Genomic DNA, 24,034 nt, shown 5'->3' on the forward strand with positions numbered 1-24,034 from the left:
TAACCAGGCGGACCGTGCAATATCTGGACATAAGAAAGCTGGGTTATCAGCCCCAATGGGTATGGCAGGGTGACAGTCCCAGTGCGAGCGTTAATGGCGGCCATCTTGTTGGACACCCAGCTTTCCTAGGTCCAGTGCGAGGCCATTGTGGTGACTAGAAGGTGTGTAATGAGCAGATACAGTGATGAAAACTTTAGGGCGATTAGATTGAATTGAGCAGCATGCGGGAGGATTTGTGTCCTCGGAGAGCCCTGGCATCGGAAGCCATGCATGTAAGTGGCAATCTGACGAGCCGCTGAAAATATCGAGCCGGGATGAGCAGATAATCCTCGCTAAAAAGTCTGGAAGGAGACGGCTCCTTGTATATAGATCGGCCCCTGGTGTGCGGCTGCGTTCAGACAGGACATGTACCACATACAGTATAACACATATAACATGTATAACACGTAAAATGTCTGGGAAATGTATGAACACTACACAATTACACAGAGAGGAGCGGCACTACATAGGCACTGCTTATCTCTTCCTGCAGGAGCAGCCAGTGACTGATCACTTCCCTCTTCTATGTCAGCCACTGATTGATGGCATGTGCTGAGTCCACTGTCTATAAAGTGGTTCTTCAGCAGCTGCAGTGTGTTACAGAAGAAGCTGCAGAACATCATAATACACACCTCAGCTGCTGCAGAACATCATAACACACCTCAGCTGCTGCAGAACCTGATAATACACACCTCAGCTGCTGCAGAACATTATAATACACAGCTCAGCTGCTGCAGAACCTGATAATACACATTTCAGCTGCTGCAGAACATGATAATACACATTTCAGCTGCTGCAGAACCTCATAATACACACCTCAGCTGCTGCAGAACCTTATAATACACACCTCAGCTGCTGCAGAACCTGATAATACACACCTCAGCTGCTGCAGAACCTTATAATACACAGCTCAGCTGCTGCAGAACATGATAATACACATTTCAGCTGCTGCAGAACATGATAATACACATTTCAGCTGCTGCAGAACCTCATAATACACACCTCAGCTGCTGCAGAACCTTATAATACACACCTCAGCTGCTGCAGAACCTGATAATACACACCTCAGCTGCTGAAGAACCTGATAATACACACCTCAGCTGCTGCAGAACATCATAACACACACCTCACCTACTGCAGAACCTCATAATACACACCTCAGATGCTGCAGAACCTCATAACACACACCTCAGATGCTGCAGAACCTCATAATACAACCTCAGCTGCTGCAGAACCTCCTAATACACACCTCCGCTGCTGCAGAACCTCATAATACACACCTCAGCTGCTGCAGAACCTGATAATACTCACCTCAGCTGCTGCAGAACATCATAACACACACCTCACCTACTGCAGAACCTCATGATACACACCTCAGCTGCTGCAGAACCTCATAACACACACCTCAGATGCTGCAGAACCTCATAATACGACCTCAGCTGCTGCAGAACCTCCTAATACACACCTCCGCTGCTGCAGAACCTCATAATACACACCTCAGCTGCTGCAGAACCTCCTAATACACACCTCAGCTGCTGCAGAACCTCATAATACACACCTCAGCTGCTGCAGAACCTCATAATACACACCTCAGCTGCTGCAGAACCTCATAATACACACCTCACCTACTGCAGAACCTCATAATACACACCTCAGCTGCTGCAGAACCTCATAATACACACCTCAGCTGCTGCAGAACCTCATAATACACACCTCAGCTGCTGCAGAACCTCATAATACACACCTCAACTGCTGCAGAACCTCATAATACACACCTCAGTTGCTGCAGAACCTCATAACACACATCTCAGCTGCTGCAGAACCTCATAATACACACCTCAGCTGCTGAAGAACCTCATAACACACATCTCAGCTTCTGCAGAACCTCATAATACACATCTCAGCTGCTGCAGAACCTCATAATACACACCTCAGCTGCTGCAGAACCTCATAATACACACCTCAGCTGCTGAAGAACCTCATAACACACATCTCAGCTGCTGCAGAACCTCATAATACACACCTCAGCTGCTGCAGAACCTCATAATACACACCTCACCTGCTGCAGAACCTCATAATACACACCTCAGCTGCTGCAGACTATGTGAAAGAAGGGGGCATGAGGAGCGGTTTGTGTGGGGAGGAAACACGATGAGCAGTTAGAATGAGGCTTGGGGAGTCTTTTTGAAATAGAGGGAAGGTATGGGGAGCAGTCTTTTTGAGAGAGGGCTACACTGGGATAAGTCTATGAGACAGGGGCATTAAAGGGGTTTTCCCATCACGGACAATGGGGGCATATCGCTCGGATATTCCCCTATTGTCTGATAGGTGGGGGTCCCACCTCTGGGACCCACACCTACTCCGAGAATGGAGTGGGGAAAGGTGGTGGAGGGCGCACTGCGCATGCGCAGCCGCCCTCCATTCATTTCTATGGAGTCGCTGAAAATAGCCGCTCACAAAGAAATTAATGGGAGCGGTGGCCGCACAAGTGCGGTGCGCTCCCATTTAATTGTATGAGTATAGCGCTTGGCGGTGGCCGGACCACGAGAAACCCGGGGACCTCCAGCCACCGCTCTCCCCGCTCCGTTCTCGACGCAGATGCATCTCCCAGAGGTGGGACCCGCACCTATTAGACAATGGGGGCATATCCTAGCGATTCGTCCCCATTGTCTGTTATGGGAATACCCCTTTAAGAGCAGTCTGTGTGATAGACACCTTTGCATCCATTTTTATTGAATTGCATTTATTTTGTGCTTTTTAACCCTTTCGTGTTTAAGCTTAGTTAAATATTCTGCTCCATTTGGCCTCAGCAGCTGGCGTATTGTATACCACATCGCACGCTGACAGATAAGGTGGATTTAGACGAGCAGATAATGGTTGAAGCGATCACCGACCGAACGTTCCAGCAGACGACTAGCATTTAAATGAAAGGTTTATCGTGTAAAATTGAGTTTATTTTCGATCGTATAATCGTCCATGCGCCTGCACAGGGCCGTCTGTCATCAAGAATATACACGATGCACATTTACATAACGCATTTCATTAATGACAAGCGATGATTGTACTTGTTTGTATCAACGGTTTCACAATCGCTCAGTCGAAACATTTACATGCCACGATTCTCGTCCAGCTTCCATCGCTTGCCTTCGAATCATAACGATCATCTGCTCGGCTAAATTCAATCCCCTCATTAGCTCCCCCTGTCAGCCCCTCTCTGTCCTCTTCCGCTCCCCGGACACTACCCAGCCAGAGGGACGACCAACAGGAAGGGCTATGCACCAGACCATACAGTGGGCCTGCACAGACCCCAAGTGGGCCCCACCTCAGAGGCTGTGATCTAAGTTCCTGGTTTGCTATACAACCGTATCATGAATACAGGAGGGGGCGCTATTGCATCCTGTACACGAGGCACAGTGCTGTTTATCTAGCAATTAATAAAGCTGGGGTGGCGGGGTGACTTCCACTTCCGCCAGGACCCCCCCTCCCCTAGCCTTGCAGGACTCCCATCTGCCAGTCCATGCAGAGTTATATGCAGGCCTCCCCGACACATAGAGGCTTGAGCAGCGGCGCCCATAGCACCGCTTATCCCACATGGGGTTAAGGATTTAAGTGACGTTTATTACAAGTCTCTTTCTAACATAAAGTATTTTTATGATCTAAATACTCAAGGTGACATCGGAGCTGAATATATTTATAATGTAATTTGTTCTGTGGGAGAAGCAAAGTTCCTCTGCTCTGCTGTGACGAGGAAGTCACGCCGAAGGACACAGCAGGGGAGCACTCAGCGCTGCTACAATTAGAGCCTTATAATGGCTTGCAGTCATTTATTTCAAGTAAGTGCATGCGTTTTACACGTCTCATATTACGCCACGACATGGGCAGCCTGGCAAACACCGAGTTATAAATGTTACCGTCAATTATAGAATAAAATGTTTAATACTCCGCGCAACAATGATTTTGCTACTGACGCGTCTAGATTTCAGTTATAATATTAATGCATTATATTGGAGATATTCCGATGGACATGTCCGGACGCACTCAGGCTGATGTCCGCAGTAAGTATATAAGGCGAGCTGGACAGATTTGGATAAAGTGATCTGCTATAGCGCTATCAGTATTGAAAGTTAAGATGGATAAACGCAAATGTGTTAACGATCCAGACAATTTCTGCTACATATGTGGCAAATACACTACTTATGATCAGCGCAAGAATCTGACGAAGCGAGTGCGTCTTGCAGCTTGCGATGTATTTGAGCAGAACTTCCTTGGGAACAGACGAGCTGCAAACTCTGCTGAATTAGGCTACGTCTACACGACGACATTTGTCGCGCGACAATTTTTATAATGGCAGTCTATAGTGTCGCACTACAACATGCAACATGCTGCGACTGCGATGCAACAGTCGCTGAAAAATCCATCTCGAATGGATTTTCTGCGACTGTTGCCTCGCAGTCGCAGCATGTTGCATGTTGCAGTGCGACACCATAGACTGCCATTATAAAAATTGTCGCGCGACATTAGTGCAACAAAATGTAGCGCGACAAATGTCATTGTGTAGACCTAGCCTTAGTAGACAACATGGTTACAGCACATGAACAACTTGGCTGCCGAATGTCATTGAAAGTGCATTTCTTACATTCCCATCTTGACTTTTTCCCACCCAATTTGGGACACGTATGTGACGAACACGGAGAGCGGTTCCATAGAGATATTTCTACAAGGGAGAACAGGTATCAAGGCCGCTGGAATCCCAACATGATGGGGGAAAATACTACTGGGCCGCGCTCGAGTAAGACTTTTAAGGCTACTTTCACACTTGCGTTCGGGGCTCCGCTTGTGAGCTCCGTTTGAAGGCTCTCACAAGCGGCCCCGAACGCATCCGTCCAGCCCTAATGCATTCTGAGTGGATGCGGATCCGCTCAGAATGCATCAGTCTGGCACCGTTTGTCCTCCGCTCCGCTCAGCAGGCGGACACCTGAACGCAGCTTGCAGCATTCGGGTGTCCGCCTGGCCGTACGGAGCCAAACGGATCCGTCCAGACTTACAATGTAAGTCAATGGGGACGGATCCGTTTGAAGTTGACACAATATGGCTCAATTTCAAACGGATCCGTCCTCCATTGACTTTCAATGCAAAGTCTGGACGGATCCGTCTGAGCAACTTTCACACTTAGAATTTTTTCAGAAATATAATGCAGACAGATCAGTTCTGAACGGATCCCATCGTCTGCATTATAGGAGCGGATCCGTCTGTGCAGACACCATACGGATCCGCTCTGAACGCAAGTGTGAAAGTAGCCTAAGCTGAAAAACGAGACTTTTTGAAATGTTGTTATTCCATTCCATTTTCATGCTTTGATGCCGATCAGGTAATTGTTGGAGTAAAACTCGTTCTGTTCTAAATTATTCAATGCTTTCCAAGTGCCTCATTCATTTAGGCGTACTTATTACTTATGCATAGCAGAATTTCGTGACGTGTTACAACAATTCTGACTTGGGATTTGTAATCCGCACTGGATTTAGTATAGGACAAAGGGTTTTTGGCCAGTAGCAGACGTGCCTGGTGTAATCGGTCTCACAAAATCTCTAACCTGACAAACCCGGGCGTCATGCAGGGCTGCGTTTAGGGTTTGTGCTGCCCCAGGCACATCTAGCGCTCACCCCCCTATTCCTTCAGCTGTATCTGCTTATTGACCGGAGGGTATACCGTATGATTGTCACCATGCGGTAAAAGTCGCTCTTGAAAACGCCCTTGGCTTTACCATGATGGCTGCAGTTCTGTGATGTGGTCATTGCAGTTTATATAAGTGAAACTCCTTTATGTTACAATGCATAACAAATAATCACATCACAAAACCACAGCAAACCCGGTAACACTGAGCGCGGTTTTAAAAGGGCATCTGTCAGCAGTTTTGTACCTATGACACTGTCTGACCTGTTCCATGTGCACTTGGCAGCTGAAGGCGTCTGTGTTGGTCCCATGTTCGTTCGTATGTGACCGCATTGCTGTTTTAATTTATGCAAATGAGCCTCTAGGAGCAACTGGGGTGTTACCATTACACCTAGAGGATCTGCTTTCTTTGCAACTGCCGCGTCCTCTGCACTTTAATTGACAGGGCCAGGCAGTGTAAACGTGACCACACCTGGACCTGTCAATCAAAGTGCAGAGGGATCGGCAGTTGCAGAGAGAGCTGAGCCTCTAGGTGTAATGGTAACGCCCCTGTTGCTCCTAGAGGCTCATTTGCATAAATTAAAACATAATTTTTCTCAGCAATGTTGACACATATGAACATGGGACCAACACAGATGTCTTCAGCTGCCAAGCGCACATGTAACAGGTCAGCCGGTGTCATAGGTACAAAACTGCTGACAGATGCCCCCTTTAAAGGGGTTGTCCGGGTTCAGAGCTGAACCCGGACATACCCTTATTTTCACCCCGGCAGCCCTCCTGAGCCTGGCATCGGAGCATCTCATGCTCCGATGCGCTCCCGTGCCCTGCGCTAGATCGCGCAGGGCACAGGCTCTTGTGTTTTCAATAACACACTGCCGGGCGGTAACTTCCGCCCAGCAGTGTGTTCGGTGACGTCACCGGCTCTGAGGGGCGGGCTTTAGCTCTGCCCTAGCCGTTTTACTGGCTAGGGCAGAGCCAAATCCCGCCCATCAGTGCCGGTGACGTCACCGGGCTGCCTGTCAGCCCCATAGAGAGCCCGGTATGTCACCGGAACTCAGAAAAATGCCTTTGCCCTGCGCGATTTAGCGCAGGGCAAAGGAGAGCATCGGAGCATGAACTGCTCCGATGCTCATGTGAGGGGGGCTGCCGGGGTGAAAATGGAGGGCTGTCCAGGTTCAGCTCTGAACCTGGACAACCCCTTTAAGCACCTTTTTTAATGCAATTTTGACTGTGTGGTTTAAGGGGTTGTGCAATAAACTGCTTTTCATTCTAAGAGTACATTCACATGAAAAAAGGACACACAGACAGTTTTTCATGGTTATTTTTCAACGGTTTTTGCATCCATTTTCGGATGTCTGGCCGTTTTTCACAGTTGTTAAAAACTGATGCAAAACGGACAGACATCCAGAAAATGGATGCGAAAATGGTTGGAAAATAACTATGAAAACTGTCTGTGTGATTTTCATTTCATTGGCTGTTTTATTTAAATCCCTACCCCTGCAGTACACATAATGCCCCCCCATAGTGGCCCCTAGCATTAATAATGCCCCCCCATAGTGGCCCCTAGCATTAATAATGCCCCCCCCATAGTGGCCCCCAGCAGTCCCATATAGTGTCCCATAATAATACCTCGAGCACTTGCAGGAGCGGGGAACACTCTCTCCTAACTGAAGGCTTAAGGACTTGACGCTCCCGGCATGATGACATCACCACACTGGGAGCGATAGGTCCTTCTGCATCCTGTGGGGAGTGAGTGCCATTTTTCACTAGTGTATCCATTTTGAACAGCTGTTAGATGGGTGCACCCCTGTCTACGCGCAGCCTTTTAAACAGCCCCATTGATTTCAGTGTGGTCCGCCTGGCCGTTGACTGGTCCGATAACTGCTATTCACTGGCTGTTAAAAAATGGCCACTTGAATAGCCCCAGCCTCAAGATTTATTCACTCAAGTGAGAGGGTCTGCAATACTGTAGCTACAACCATCAAAAGTCAGTGATAAGGAGACTGAGGAGCAGCACTAAGGAGAGAGAATCAACATAAAGTGCTGCACCCTCCTTCCTGACTCCTTAGGCACGTGCCCGTAAGTGCCTTGTAAATACAGCCCTGGCTCCATGAATATAATTATTTGTTTACAGCTGGTATAACCTAAGCTTATTTTTATATAGTGATATGGACCATGCTGGTATAACCTGGGCATCTCCTGTATATAATTATATATGTACAGCTGGTATAAGTTATACATCTTCTTGTATATAGTGATATGGACCATGCTGGTATAACCTGGGTATCTCCTGTATATAATTATATATGTACAGCTGGTATAAGTTATACATCTTCTTGTATATAGTGATATGGACCATGCTGGTATAACCTGGGCATCTCCTGTATATAATTATATATGTACAGCTGGTATAAGTTATACATCTTCTTGTATATAGTGATGTGGACCATGCTGGTATAACCTGGGTATCTCCTGTATATAATTATATATGTACAGCCGGTATAAGTTATACATCTTCTTGTATATAGTGATATGGACCATGCTGGTATAACCTAGGTATCTCCTGTATATAATTATATCTGTACAGCTGGTATAAGTTATACATCTTCTTGTATATAGTGATATGGACCATGCTGGTATAACCTGGGCATCTCCTGTATATAATTATATATGTACAGCCGGTATAAGTTATACATCTTCTTGTATATAGTGATGTGGACCATGCTGGTATAACCTGGGCATCTCCTGTATATAATTATATATGGACCATGCTGGTATAAGTTATACATCTTCTATTATATAGCATTATGGGCCATGCTGGTATAACCTGGGCATCTCCTGTATATAATTATATATGGACCATGCTGGTATAAGTTATACATCTTCTATTATATAGCATTATGGGCCATGCCGCTATAACTTGGTTTTCTTCCAGGTACCTACAGTGCTCTGCAGCAGATCATGCATTTCATTGTGGTTGCGCTTGCAGGGGGCATCATATAGATGTAAAGCTTTGCAGCCGGGATAACAGGAAATCAGCGGAATTACAAATGTAGCATTCAATGTGGTTGGAGAACAAGATGTGATTCCATGTTCATAATGAGTACTTACCAGAACTTGATGATTATTCCAGTGGCCACAAACACAATGACCACTGAGATTACGATTGTCACATACAGTTGGGGGTCCGTTCCTGTAGAAAAAGACAGAAGTAAAGTAGGTGCAAAGAACATCTTGTCCTCTAACCCCTTCCCAGTTATCCCTTCACCTTCATCTTTTGGAGGAAATCCATGGGGTCTCAGCGTGGTCGGAACCCCTCGCAAATCTAATCCCCGTGCCGGTTCATTGTTTTCCAAAAGGCCCCACTCGGGATGGTAAAAAGGTCGAGGAGTGTAAGAAGAACTTTGAGCCTCTTCTTCATCTGAGACAGTGGGGTCCCACAAGATGGCCCATGGGTACTGAGATGGGGGAACTGCTCCTTCAATGGCTACGGGAAGGAGCAAGCTAGATGCCGAGGACTGACGCTTGCCTCTGGTGGGCACAGAGCGCTGATGAAAGTGCTTAGGGTTCCTGTGGGCGAAGTATGTGATTTTTGGTGGAAAGTCTCGTGATCTGATCATAGGAGAAGCATAAAGGTCGAGATGGTGAGTAGAGCCTGAGGGTTGTGGTGCGGGATGATGGGAAGAGTGTAGATGCGTAAGGGCGGTTGGACTAGAGGAAGATCTTATTGTCCCATGGTGGGGAAACCTTGTAGGTTGTAGGAGATTGGGGACTGAAGAACACGTGCTTGACAGGAGTACAGAGAAATAAATGAAGAAGGTGGAAGGACAGCCAGACCTGAGACAGAGGAGAAGGTTAGTAGACTGGCTTATACACCAACCCTTCCTGCCTAGCTTCTTCTCACCCTATACTTCTCTGCTTGCTCCTTAAAGGGTTCACCTGTCTTTTACTATGGCGCCACAAAAATGAGCTCACAACAGAAAGTGCCAGTGCTAGGACCCTGCAGGATCAGCTCTAATCTCTGAGAAAACATGGGGCAAGTGTTCGGTTCCTCTGCAGCGCCTCCACAGGAGATGTGAAGCATTACACAATGTCCATCCAAATCAGTAGGTTGTCTGTTTAATGCATGGACATATCAGGTCCTCCAGGGACACGTTTTGTAACTTTTCGGTCTGGCCAATTGATGGTGGCACCAAACAGGGATCAGCTGTATTATGGAACCATGTGAGGTTTATGCTACCCAGCATGGTTGCTTAGCGCCACTCGTATCCATGGGCTGTTGTTGGTATTGCAGCTCAGTCCTATTCAAGTGAAAATGTGCAATACCCGACGCAACCTACGGACACTACCCCTGTATATGGTCTGATACTGCACTCATCTGCCTCTTCTGCGGTTGTAGAGGAGGCATTGCTGCAGGATCAGACTACACACATGGCTTATTTGTAGTCTGTTACCTTGGAGACGCATAGGAGCTGTATATTCAGTACAGTCGATTTTTTTATCAAACGTTTTTGCAAAGTTACAGATTTTTTATTTTAGATGCATTGGAACATGGTAGAAGATGTCTATATACTTGAATAGGTAGCAATGTATGGTCAGATCAAGACAATCATAACGTCTGTGGTGGCCTGGCGTACAATACCGCCATTTCTCCACCAACATCCCTCATACGCCCCCTCTAGTCTCACGTTAACTCCCCTCCCCCTCTCCTTACTGCTGTGGCTTTGCAGAAAGGGCTGGAACCTATAAAGATGTGACTATAATAATTACGTTTCCTCTGTACCGAGGACACTAGCATCGCTGACACATATTCCGGGGATTCTAGAACATGAAGTGAACATTCCTGCTTTCCTTCCCACTCACTCTCTGTCCGTGTATTGCTCCCTAATTCTCTAGTCTGCCCAAGAAATAAGAATTTCCACTCACCCTGGATTCTCATCTATTACCAGAGCGGCTCCAATAAGTCTCTGCCACCTCGGAGGCCCCAGCACCTCAGTGCATAACATGGATGACCCATTTACAGTTGCAAGAAAATGTATGTGAACCCTTTGGACTGATATGGATTTCTGCACAAATTGGTCATAAAATGTGATCTGATCTTCATCTAAGTCACAACAATAGACAATCCCAGTCTGCTTAACTAATAACACACAAAGAATTAAATGTTACCATGTTTTTATTGAACACACCATGTAAACATTCACAGTGCAGGTGGAAAAGGTATGTGAATCCCTAGACTAATGACATCTCCAAGAGCTAATTGGAGTGAGGTGTCAGCCAACTGGAGTCCAATCAATGAGATGAGATTGGAGGTGTTGGTTACAGCTGCCCTATAAAAAATACACACCAGTTCTGGGTTTGCTTTTCACTAGAAGCATTGCCTGATGTGAATGATGCCTCGCACAAAAGAGCTCTCAGAAGACCTACGATTAAGAATTATTGACTTGCATAAAGCTGGAAAGGGTTATAAAAGTATCTCCAAAAGCCTTGCTGTTCATCAGTCCACGGTAAGACAAATTGTCTATAAATGGAGACAGTTCAGCACTGCTGCTACTCTCCCTAGGAGTGGCCGTCCTGTAAAGATGACTGCAAGAGCACAGCGCAGACTGCTCAACGAGGTGAAGAAGAATCCTAGAGTGTCAGCTAAAGACGTACAAAAGTCTCTGGCATATGCTAACATCCCTGTTAGTGAATCTACAACACGTAAAACACTAAACAAGAATGGATTTCATGGGAGGACACCACAGAGGAAGCCACTGCTGTCCAAAAAAACCATTGCTGCACATTTACAGTTTGCACAAGAGCACCTGGATGTTCCACAGCAGTACTGGCAAAATATTCTGTGGACAGATGAAATCAAAGTTGAGTTGTTTGGAAGAAACACACAACACTATGTGTGGAGAAAAAGAGGCACAGCACACCAACCTCAAAACCTCATCCCAACTGTGAAGTATGGTGGTGGGGGCATCATGGTTTGGGGCTGCTTTGCTGCGTCAGGGCCTGGGTGGATTGCTATCATCAAAGGAAAAATGAATTCCCAAGTTTATCAAGACATTTTGCAGGAGAACTTAAGGCCATCTGTCCACCAGCTGAAGCTCAACAGAAGATGGGTGTTGCAACAGGACAACGACCCAAAGCATAGAAGTAAATCAACAACAGAATGGCTTAAACAGAAGAAAATGCGCCTTCTGGAGTGGCCCAGTCAGAGTCCTGACCTCAACCCGATTGAGATGCTGTGACATGACCTCAAGAAAGCGATTCACACCAGACATCCCAAGAATATCGCTGAACTGAAACAGTTCTGTAAAGAGGAATGGCCAAGAATTACTCCTGACCGTTGTGCACGTCTGATCTGCAACTACAGGAAACGTTTGGTTGAAGTTATTGCTGCCAAAGGAGGTTCAACCAGTTATTAAATCCAAGGGGTCACATACTTTTTCCACCTACACTGTGAATGTTTACATGGTGTGTTCAATAAAAACATGGTAACATTTAATTCTTTGTGTGTTATTAGTTTAAGCAGACTGTGATTGTCTATTGTTGTGACTTAGATGAAGATCAGATCACATTTTATGACCAATTTGTGTAGAAATCCATATCATTCCAAAGGGTTCACATACTTTTTCTTGCAACTGTAGTTCAGTGGTCAACGTGTAATACCTCATTTGTCCTGTGGTGGCGCTGTGTGGAATCTGATCACTTTCTACTGTGTTATCCCAGCTATTACAGCTGATCGCTGGAGGTCCCAGCAGTAGATGACTCTGCAATCAGTTCATTTTCATGTGAGCCTTCTAACAAAAAGGGATTGTCTAAAGCGGAGAACCCCTTTAACCACCTCCGGACCGCCTAACGCACATGTGCGTTCCGGAGGTGGCAGGCTGGCGCACAGTCACGCATCGGCGCGTCATCTCGCGAGATGCGAGATTTCCTGTGAACGCGCGCACACAGGCGCGCGCGCTCACAGGAACGGAAGGTAAGCGAGTGGATCTCCAGCATGCCAGCGGCGATCGCTCGCTGGCAGGCTGGAGATCCGAATTTTTTAACCCCTAACAGGTATATTAGACGCTGTTTTCATAACAGCGTCTAATATACCTCCTACCTGGTCCTCTGGTGGTCCCTTTTGTTAGGATCGACCACCAGAGGACTCAGGTAGGTCAGTACAGTCGCACCAAACACCACACTACACTACACCCCCCCCCCCGTCACTTATTAACCCCTTATAAACCCCTGATCACCCATGATCACCCCATATAAACTCCCTGATCACCCCCCTGTCATTGATCACCGCCCTGTCATTGATCACCCCCCTGTCAGGCTCCGTTCAGACATCCGTATGATTTTTACGGATCCACGGATACATGGATCGGATTCGCAAAAAGCATACGGACGTCTGAATGGAGCCTTACAGGGGGGTGATCAATGACAGGCGGGTGATCACCCATATACACTCCCTGATCACCCCCTGTCATTGATCACCCCCCTGTCATTGATCACTCCCCTGTAAGGCTCCATTCAGACGTCCGCATGATTTTTACGGATCCATGGATACATGGATCGGATCCGCAAAACACATGCGGACGTCTGAATGGAGCCTTACAGGAGGGGTGATCAGTGACAGGGGGGTGATCACCCTGATTACCCTGATCACCCCCTGTCATTGATAACCCCCCTGTAAGGCTCCATTCAGACGTCCGCATGCGTTCTGTGGATCCAAAACATGTATCCATGGATCCGTAAAAAATCATGCGGATGTCTGAATGGAGCCTTACAGGGGGGGTGATCAGTGACAGGGGGGTGATCACCCTGATTACCCTGATCACCCCCTGTCATTGATAACCCCCCTGTAAGGCTCCATTCAGACGTCCGCATGCGTTCTGTGGATCCGATACATGTATCCATGGATCCGTAAAAAATCATGCGGATGTCTGAATGGAGCCTTACAGGGGGGGTGATCAATGACAGGGGGTGATCAGGGAGTCTATATGGGTGATCACCCCCCTGTCATTGATCACTGGTCATTGATCAATGGTAAGGCTCCATTCAGACATTTTTTTTGGCACAAGTTAGCGGAAATTTGTTTGTTTTTGTTTTTGTTTTTTCTTACTAAGTCTCATATTCCACTAACTTGTGTCAAAAAATAAAATCTCCCATGAACTCGCCATACCCCTCACGGAATCCAAATGCGTAAACATTTTTAGACATTTATATTCCAGACTTCTTCTCACGCTTTAGGGCCCCTAAAAAGCCAGGGCAGTATAAATACCCCACATGTGACCCCATTTCGGAAAGAAGACACCCCAAGGTATTCCGTGAGGGGCATATTGAGTCCATGAAAGATTGAAATTTTTGTCCAAAGTTAGCGGAAAGTGAGACTTTGTGAGAAAAAAACAAAAAAAAATCAATATCCGCTAACTTATGCAAAAAAAAAATAAATTCTAGGAACTCGCCATGCCCCTCATTGAATACCTTGGGGTGTCTTCTTTCCAAAGTGGGGTCACATGTGGGGTATTTATACTGCCCTGGCTTTTTAGGGGCCCGAAAGTGTGAGAAGAAGTCTGGGATCCAAATGTCTAAAAATGCCCTCCTAGAAGGAATTTGGGCCCCTTTGCGCATCTAGGCTGCAAAAAAGTGTCACACATGTGGTATCGCCGTACTCAGGAGAAGTTGGGGAATGTGTTTTGGGGTGTCATTTTACATATACCCATGCTGGGTGAGAGAAATATCTTGGTCAAATGCCAACTTTGTATAAAAAAATGGGAAAAGTTGTCTTTTGCCAAGATATTTCTCTCATCCAGCATGGGTATATGTAAAATGACACCCCAAAACACATTCCCCAACTTCTCCTGAGTACGGCGATACCAGATGTGTGACACTTTTTTGCAGCCAAGGTGGGCAAAGGGGCACATATTCCAAAGAGCACCTTTAGGATTTCGCAGGCCATTTTTTACACATTTTGATTGCAAGGTACTTCTTACACATTTGGGCCCCTAAATTGCCAGGGCAGTATAACTACGCCACAAGTGACCCCATTTTGGAAAGAAGACACCCCAAGGTATTCCGTGAGGGGCACGGCGAGTTCCTAGAATTTTTTATTTTTTGTCACAAGTTAGCGGAAAATGATGATTTTTCTTTTCTTTTCTTTTTTCCTTACAAAGTCTCATATTCCACTAACTTGCGACAAAAAATAAAAAATTCTAGGAACTCGCCGTGCCCCTCACGGAATACCTTGGGGTGTCTTCTTTCCAAAATGGGGTCACTTGTGGGGTAGTTATACTGCCCTGGCAATTTAGGGGCCCAAATGTGTGAGAAGAACTTTGCAATCAAAATGTGTAAAAAAATGCCCTGCAAAATCCGAAAGGTGCACTTTGGAATATGTGCCCCTTTGCCCACCTAGGCTGCAAAAAAGTGTCACACATCTGGTATCGCCGTACTCAGGAGAAGTTGGGGAATGTGTTTTGGGGTGTCATTTTACATATACCCATGCTGGGTGAGAGAAATATCTTGGTCAAATGCCAACTTTGTATAAAAAAATGGGAAAAGTTGTCTTTTGCCAAGATATTTCTCTCACCCAGCATGGGTATATGTAAAATGACACCCCAAAACACATTCCCCAACTTCTCCTGAGTACGGCGATACCAGATGTGTGACACTTTTTTGATGCCAAGGTGGGCAAAGGGGCACATATTCCAAAGTGCACCTTTTGGATTTCGCCGGCCATTTTTTACAGATTTTGATTGCAAAGTACTTCTCACACATTTGGGCCCCTAAATTGCCAGGGCAGTATAACTACGCCACAAGTGACCCCATTTTGGAAAGAAGACACCCCAAGGTATTCCGTGAGGGGCATGGCAAGTTTTTAGAATTTTTTATTTTTTGTCGCAAGTTAGTGGAATATGAGACTTTGTAAGGAAAAAAGAGAAAAAAAAAAAAATCATCATTTTCCGCTAACTTGTGACAAAAAATAAAAAATTCTAGGAACTCGCCGTGCCCCTCACGGAATACCTTGGGGTGTCTTCTTTCCAAAATGGGGTCACTTGTGGCGTAGTTATACTGCCCTGGCAATTTAGGGGCCCAAATGTGTGAGAAGTACTTTGCAATCAAAATCTGTAAAAAATGGCCTGCAAAATCTGAAAGGTGCACTTTGGAATATGTGCCCCTTTGCCCACCTTGGCAGCAAAAAAGTGTGACACATCTGGTATCGCCGTACTCAGGAGAAGTTGGGGAATGTGTTTTGGGGTGCCATTTTACATATAACCATGCTGGATGAGAGAAATATCTTGGCAAAAGACAACTTTTCCCATTTTTTTATACAAAGTTGTCTTTTGCCAAGATATTTTTCTCATCCAGCATGGGTATATGTAAAATGACACCCCAAAACACATTCCCCAACTTCTCCTGAGTACGGCGATACCAGATGTGTCACACTTTTTTGCTGCCAAGGTGGGCAAAGGGGCACATATTCCAAAGTGCACCTTTCAGATTTTGCAGGCCATTTTTTACAGATTTTGATTGCAAAGTACTTCTCACACATTTGGGCCCCTAAATTGCCAGGGCAGTATAACTACGCCACAAGTGACCCCATTTTGGAAAGAAGACACCCCAAGGTATTCCGTGAGGGGCATGGCGAGTTCCTAGAATTTTTTATTTTTTGTCGCAAGTTAGTGGAATATGAGACTTTGTAAGAAAAAATAAATAAATAAAAATCATCATCATTTTCCGCTAACTTGTGACAAAAAATAAAAAGTTCTATGAACTCACTATGCCCATCAGCGAATACCTTAGGGTGTCTACTTTCCGAAATGGGGTCATTTGTGGGGGTTTTCTACTGTTTGGGCATTGTAGAACCTCAGGAATCATGACAGGTGCTCAGAAAGTCAGAGCTGTTTCAAAAAGCGGAAATTCACATTTTTGTACCATAGTTTGTAAATGCTATAACTTTTACCCAAACCATTTTTTTTTTTGCCCAAACATTTTTTTTTTATCAAAGACATGTAGAACAATAAATTTGGCGAAAAATTTATATATGGATGTCGTTTTTTTTGCAAAATTTTACAGCTGAAAGTGAAAAATGTCATTTTTTTGCAAAAAAATCGTTACATTTTGATTAATAACAAAAAAAGTAAAAATGCCAGCAGCAATGAAATACCACCAAATGAAAGCTATATTAGTGAGAAGAAAAGGAGGTAAAATTCATTTGTATGGTAAGTTGCATGACCGAGCAATAAACGGTGAAAGTAGTGCAGTGCCGAAGTGTAAAAAGTGCTCTGGTCATGAAGGGGGTTTCACCTAGCGGGGCTGAAGTGGTTAAGGGATCTGTTTGTCTTTGAACACAGATTAGCAGTTTACGTACAGATATGAAGTACATAAGGAGTTGAGCCACTTTGTAATGCATTGTATTTCTTGTACTGATCCTGAGTTACAGCTTCTGTTATGCTTCAGTGCTGCATTCACAATTCTGCATGTTTCTATTGGAAACAGTCAGCAAGCTTGCTGACAGACGCATTTGGTTGAGCTTGTGTGATACAGCAGGGGAGTTAGTTTCTCCTATATCAGATGACTGTACAGTGAACACTACCCTAACTCTGCATAGACACTGAACAAGCAGGGAATACTGGGAGATTTCAGTCTAGCAGAACTGTGAATGCAGCTCTAGAGTATAAGACGGTCTGTACATTCTCTCTGCAGCGCTGCTTCCTACAAAGTGACATTCTGCCATGCTTCCTGATACATTGGATAGCCTCCATAAAACTGACATTTTGCTTGCTTCCAACGCTGTGCACATTCTACCACCGCTCCTGCTGACAGAATACTTTCCAAAATAGCAGGAAGCAGCCGGTGCACGCACTCCTGCACTTCACTTTCCATTACTTCTACTTCCTGAGCAATTGCATATTTGTGATTTGTAGCAATCTCTACAGACGGAGCACTCTACCATTGCTTCTCTACTATGTGAGCACTTTACCATTGCTTCTCTACAGACAGAGCACTCTACCATTGCTTCTCTACAGACGGAGCACTCTACCATTGCTTCTCTACAGACGGAGCACTCTACCATTGCTTCTCTACTATGTGAGCACTCTACCATTGCTTCTCTACTATGTGAGCACTCTACCATTGCTTCTCTACTATGTGAGCACTCTACCATTGCTTCTCTACTATGTGAGCACTCTACCATTGCTTCTCTACAGACGGAGCACTCTACCATTGCTTCTCTACAGACGGAGCACTCTACCATTGCTTCTCTACAGACGGAGCACTCTACCATTGCTTCTCTACAGACGGAGCACTCTACCATTGCTTCTCTACAGACGGAGCACTCTACCATTGCTTCTCTACAGACGGAGCACTCTACCATTGCTTCTCTACAGACGGAGCACTCTACCATTGCTTCTCTACAGACGGAGCACTCTACCATTGCTTCTCTACAGACGGAGCACTCTACCATTGCTTCTCTACTATGTGAGCACTCTACCATTGCTTCTCTACAGACGGAGCACTCCACCATTGCTTCTCTACTATGTGAGCACTCTGATGACACTCAGTTTTCTGCTGGTAGTGATTGCCCTCACACCGGGCACTTTACCACTGCTGCCAGTCTCCCGCAGCTATGAATTCTCCATAGAGAGCATTCTACCTCTGCTTCCTCGTGTCCAGGCTGTGTGAGCACTCTACCATTACTGCTCTGTACTGCAACTATTAAAGCATTGCCCTCACAATATGAGCAATCTCATATTAACTCCTCGCATGCTGTCTGCCCTTCTCTTCTGCACCTTCTAAGATCTCTTCTCACACTCTGCACACAATTTCGGTGTCTCAGCACTCTAACCCTGCCTGTCCTCACAACTGACCTGCCAGCTTTTGTTTCCAATGCCATAAATTGCCACTCATTGACTTGGACATTGTACATTTCCTTCCATACACAAAGAATGTTCTAAGTGTAATTCCTGTCATATCCTACACAATAGTCTAATCTGTATAGGGGTTACAGTCCCCTTCTGAAACAGAGCTCCAACACCACTGCCTTCCTTCAGACTGCCTCCAACCTGCATCTTAAGAGCTGAGCGTATGCAGATCTATTATTATCACAGTTAGGGAGCGTGTCCTTTCTACTGCAGCTCTCTCCCTATGACAGCTTAAGGGGTGCGTCCGTTCTGCTGTACTACTCTCCCTGTCACTTTTCAGGGGGATGTCTTTTCTGCTGCAGCATTTTCCCTGTCACAGCTAAATGGGTGTGTCCTTTCTGCTGCCGCGGTCTCCCTATCACAGTTCGGAGGGTGTGTCATCTCTGCTGCAGCTTTCTCCGTATCACAGCATGGGATTCCTCCTTTCTACTTCAGCTCTCTCCCAGTTCTGGGGAATGTCCTATCTGCTGCAGATCTCTCCCTATCACAGCTCTGGATGCATATCTTTTCTTCTGCAGCTCTTTCCCTATCACAGCTCAGGGGATGTGTCCTTTCTGCTGTTCCCCTCTCCCTGTCACAGCTCGGGGGGTGTCTTTTCTGCTAAAGCTCTCTCCCTATCACAGCTTGGGGGGGGGGGGTCCTTTCTGCTGCACCTCTCTCACTGTTACAGCTCAGAGGGCATGTCCTTTCTGCTGCAGCTCTCTCTGCCATAGCTCAGGAGGTGTCTCCTTTCTGCTGCAGCTCTCCCTGCCATAGCTCAGGAGGTGTCTCCTTTCTGTTGCAGCTCTCTCCCTATCACAACTCAGGGGCTTGTCCTATTCACTGCAGCTCTCTTCCTAGCACAGCTCAAGGGGCGTGTCCTTTCTGATGCAGATCTATCACAGCTCTGGGTGCATATCCCCAGCTCTCTCCCTATTACAGCTCAGGGGAGTGTCCTTTCTGCTGTTCCTCTCTCCCCGTCACAGCTCAGAGGGGTGTCTTTTCTGCTAAACCTCTTTCCCTATCACAGCTTAGGGGGGTCCTTTCTGCTGCACCTCTCTCACTGTCACAGCTCAGAGGGCATGTCCTTTCTGTTGCAGCTCTCGCTGCCATAGCTTAGGAGGTGTCTCCTGTCTGCTGCAGGCCTCTCCCTATCACAGCTCAGGGGAAATGTCCTTTATGCTGCAGCTCTCTCTGCCATAGCTCAGGAGGTGTCTGCTGCAGCTCTCTTCCTATCACAGCTCAGGGGGCGTGTCCTTTCTGCTGTTCCTCTCTCCCCGTCACAGCTCAGGGGGGTGTCTTTTCTGCTAAAGCTCTCTCCCTATCACAGCTTAGGGGGGTCCTTTCTGCTGCACCTCTCTTACTGTCACAGCTCAGAGGGCATCTCCTTTCTGTTGCAGCTCTCTCTGCCATAGCTCAGGAGGTGTCTGCTGCAGGCCTCTCCCTATCACAGCTCAGAGGGCATGTCCTTTCTGCTGCAGCTCTCTCTGCCATAGCTCAGGAGGTGTCTCCTGTCTGCTGCAGCTCTCTTCCTGTCACAGCTCAGGAAGGTGTGTCCTTTCTGCTGCAGCTCTCGCTCTAAATGCCACAGCTTCTAACAGTAGATTCAGCGGGTGGCAGTTGAAAGATGGAACTTAGCATGTGCGACCACCTCAGCAAGGTGAACAGAGAGATACGGTAAATAGCAAACAGCAGGTGGCGCTGTACAGATACATTGTATTGAATAACTCAGTGGCTATGCTACATTTTTAACTACATACAATTATGAAAGTATTCAGATCCAGGCGCTGGTTTGAAAAATGTATGATATTTTTGGTGGGCCACCCCTTTAAGGGATGCAGAGGATTTGGAGTTCTGTATCTGAAAAGGTCTACTCTAAACCCTATAAAAAAAAATATTTCATCCGCACAAATTTAGATTAAAAAAAAGATCAAATAAAATGGTGATCAAAGATTGGCATTCACCTTAAAAGGGTTGTACAGGGTTAGAAAAAAAGTAACAGCGCCACACCTGTCTATGACTTGGTACTACAACTCCATTAAAGCGGCTGCAATACCACACACAACCTGTGGACATGTGTGGCGCTTTCTACCTCAAGCATTGTGCACAGTCTATGCCCTGCACTGGAGTGGCTGCCATTGCTCCACCTAACCCTTCTTTGCTATTATTCTCACGTTCCCAGTTACATGGCTTAGGAAAAGACCCAGGTCCATCAAGTTGATCCCTGATGTGGCCTCCTTCCATCCAGCGCCTTCATGAAGCCTTCCACCTGTGCCTGCTCCTGGAGCACTTCCCCTCAGTCTAGACATTGTAGCATTGTGTCTCCTTACCTTCCTCACATTGCAACATTGTTTCTTCGCATTAAGCATTCTAATGGCTCCTGCGCACTCTACTTTTGCTTTCCCACAGACGAGGCATTCTAGCACCTCACGTCCTGGCTGTATAGCACATTGTGTCACCGCGCGCACACAGCGCGTTCCAGCCGCGCAGCTCTACATGAAGCGTTCTACCTCAAACATCGCAGAATCAATATTTGCTTCTCTTTAGTGCATTCCGCATCGTCTTCCTCCATAACCTTTTCTGTACATCATTCCTTTCTCTCACTCTTTGGGTCCTTCTCCGACCTGTCTACATCTATCACTGCGCTCTGTGGTCGCTTTTCGGAAACCTCTGGACGCTCGCTCAGAGGAGCATCTGCCATTGCTTCCCCAAAATTATTATAGAGTGAATATTCTAAAATGTCTCAAATATTGTAACTTCTACCCTACCTATGCCTCTCTAGTCATGTGACCACATCCTTACGTACCCTTGTATACCTCTCCTAGGTACGCAAATCTATACATTTCCAATTAACCCTATATATTCCATGTCTGCCTTTATATAAACACTTCCTTATATACCCTTGTATACATCTCCTAGGTACGCAAATCTATACATTTCCAATTAACCCTATATATTCCATGTCTGCCTTTATATAAACACGTCCTTATGTACCCAGGTATATCTCTCCTAGGTACGTAAATCTATACATTTCCAATTAACCCTATATATTCCATGTCTGCCTTTATATAAACACTTCCTTATATACCCTTGTATACCTCTCCTAGGTACGTAAATCTATACATTTCCAATTAACCCTATATATTCCATGTCTGCCTTTATATAAACACTTCCTTATATACCCTTGTATACCTCTCCTAGGTACGTAAATCTATACATTTCCAATTAACCCTATATATTCCATGTCTGCCTTTATATAAACACTTCCTTATTTACCCTTGTATATCTCTCCTAGGTACGTAAATCTATACATTTCCAATTAACCCTATATATTCCATGTCTGCCTTTATATAAAAACTTCCTTATTTACCCTTGTATACCTCTCCTAGGTACGTAAATCTATACATTTCCCCCAAAAAACTATATATTCTGTCTGCTTTTATATAAACACTTCTTTATATACCCTTGTATACCTCTCCTACATACCTAAATCAATACTTTTCCAATTAACCCTATATATGCCTTTAAATAAACATATAATATATTCAAGTATGCATCCAATATGTCCTATATATTCTATGGATACCTTTATATAATCACACCCTGATATACCCTTGTATACCTCTCCTACATCCCTAAATCCATAAATTTCCAATTTACCCTATATATCCTATGTATGCCTTTATATAAACACACCCTAATGTACCCATGTATCCTTCTCCTATAAACTCACCTATGCATCCTATATTTTCTCTAATCCTATACATACATATATTGCCCTATATATCTAAACGCACATATATAAACCCAATAAGTCTACAGCACTCTCTGTATTCTGTCATCACTACAACCCTGATCTTACTATGCCACCCCAACACTAACTACTCCTAAATTTCCCCAGGAGAGGATCTTACATACCACTTCATAGTCGGACCGCACAGAGTTAACCCCAGGACGAGATGATCGTCGCCTGTGGGTTGAAGAATCGGTTAGATGGAGACATCTGGAGAATAGCCCACACTTCCCCGGTTACACAAATGACCACCCCAGTCCACCCCTTCTTCTTCCCGAACCCTCCCAATAGGATCATCAACATGTATGTACCCTGATAACTGCACGTGGAAAAACTCTGGGAACAGCAGCCGTCGTGATAAGCTGTTATGTAAAGAGGGGGATTTGTGCTCGGTGCCTATGGGGGGCGCCAACGAGCCTCTCCGCCATGGCTGGGGGTATTTAGATACATGACTGGTGCAGTGAAATGAATCTTTGGAAACTCCAGCTAGGACTCTGTCTAAAGGAAGGTCAATCAGTGCAGGCAGATGGCGGTACATTGACGACGTTCTGGAATAGAAGTCCAATCTCAAAGTAACAGAGAGGTTCTAGGTTTACTCTGCTGCCATTGTATTAGCACAGCTGGCACTTGTAGTCCTACAAGCACCCTGAAGCCCCCAGGCTGCTTTTCCCAGTTCTACTTCTTGAGGGTGAGTAAAGATTCTTGGCAGCGATACTTTGTATCACACAAAGTGATGGCAACAATGTATCCGTGTACACAAAGCAACTGGTGGTACTCCTTGCACTACCGCACACAGTGCTGTACACCCACCAAGTCCCTGACACACCCACAAGGCATGCAGTGTCACACACACCCCAAGTGCTGCAGCTACACACCCAGTTGGTGCACCGCTACATGGATGCACAACAGGTGGACATGCCCAGAGCTGCACAGTGAAGCTGCCCCTCCTAGCACACATCACATAGGACACAGGTATACACACACAGCTGGCGCTCTGACCTCAGTTGTGGGGTGCAGGCTGGTTTTGGGGTGACGCTGCTCAGTCTACCTCTGCTTTCTCTTTTTCTCGCTCTGTCTGGCAGGATTACTGCGCTCGCTCTCCCTCCCTCTCGCACTTTCACGCTCTCCCCCTCTCTCCCTTCCATCCACTCATATTATCTCTCTCCCTCCCTCGCAGACTGTCTCCACCTTTCTCTTCTCTTGCTCTTTACCCTTCCTTGTCCACTGTTGCATGCAAGATGCAACATTCTGCAGCGTCTTGGGATTGGTGGTGGTGGTGGGGGGGGGGGAGCAACTGGAGCGACGCGCTGCATGGCAAGATCAGGGTAGAGTTCCTCGACTTGACGGGCTAAAACGAGAGAAGGTTTCGTAGGCCCTTGGGAGGCAAGAGGTTAATAGAGGGATAGTAAGCCGGTCTGCGGAGAACGGGTTAACGGCGAGATGCTCTGCAGAGCTGCGTTAATGGTACAAGTTATTGCAGGCGCTGATGGGGACATTGTGTACTGACGAGAGGAAGCATCTGCCCTACTCTCTCGTTTTGTATGAATGACTCAGTATGTCTCTTTTGAGGTGACCTGCTGAGGCTGCTCGCTCCGTCACTCACTCTATGGCTCTCTTTTTCTATATCGTACTTTTGGAGTCTCTTTACATC

At 46.0% G+C, this 24,034-nt stretch overlaps 1 protein-coding gene across 2 annotated transcripts in view; it reads right to left on the reverse strand.

Annotated features, from left to right (window-relative positions):
• The window catches only part of LOC122941030 (PILR alpha associated neural protein), a 30,542-nt gene extending 7,030 nt beyond the window's left edge, over positions 1-23,512 (reverse strand). Inside the window, exons 1-4 of one of the 2 annotated variants that reach the window (XM_044298011.1) lie at positions 23,383-23,512; positions 22,509-22,560; positions 8,978-9,279; positions 8,821-8,902 (exon numbers count right to left, since the gene is read on the reverse strand). In XM_044298011.1, coding sequence (XP_044153946.1) covers positions 8,821-8,902; positions 8,978-9,279; positions 22,509-22,516 — 392 coding nt within the window. In that variant the 5' untranslated portion in view covers positions 22,517-22,560; positions 23,383-23,512. Of the gene's footprint in view, positions 1-8,820; positions 8,903-8,977; positions 9,547-22,508; positions 22,561-23,382 lie in introns of both variants that reach the window. The other variant, XM_044298010.1, reaches the window with a different exon arrangement.
• Between the last annotated feature and the right edge of the window lie 522 nt (positions 23,513-24,034).

The sequence above is a fragment of the Bufo gargarizans genome, chromosome 6 (genome assembly GCF_014858855.1).
Source record: "Bufo gargarizans isolate SCDJY-AF-19 chromosome 6, ASM1485885v1, whole genome shotgun sequence".
NCBI classification, from domain to species: Eukaryota; Metazoa; Chordata; class Amphibia; order Anura; family Bufonidae; genus Bufo; species Bufo gargarizans.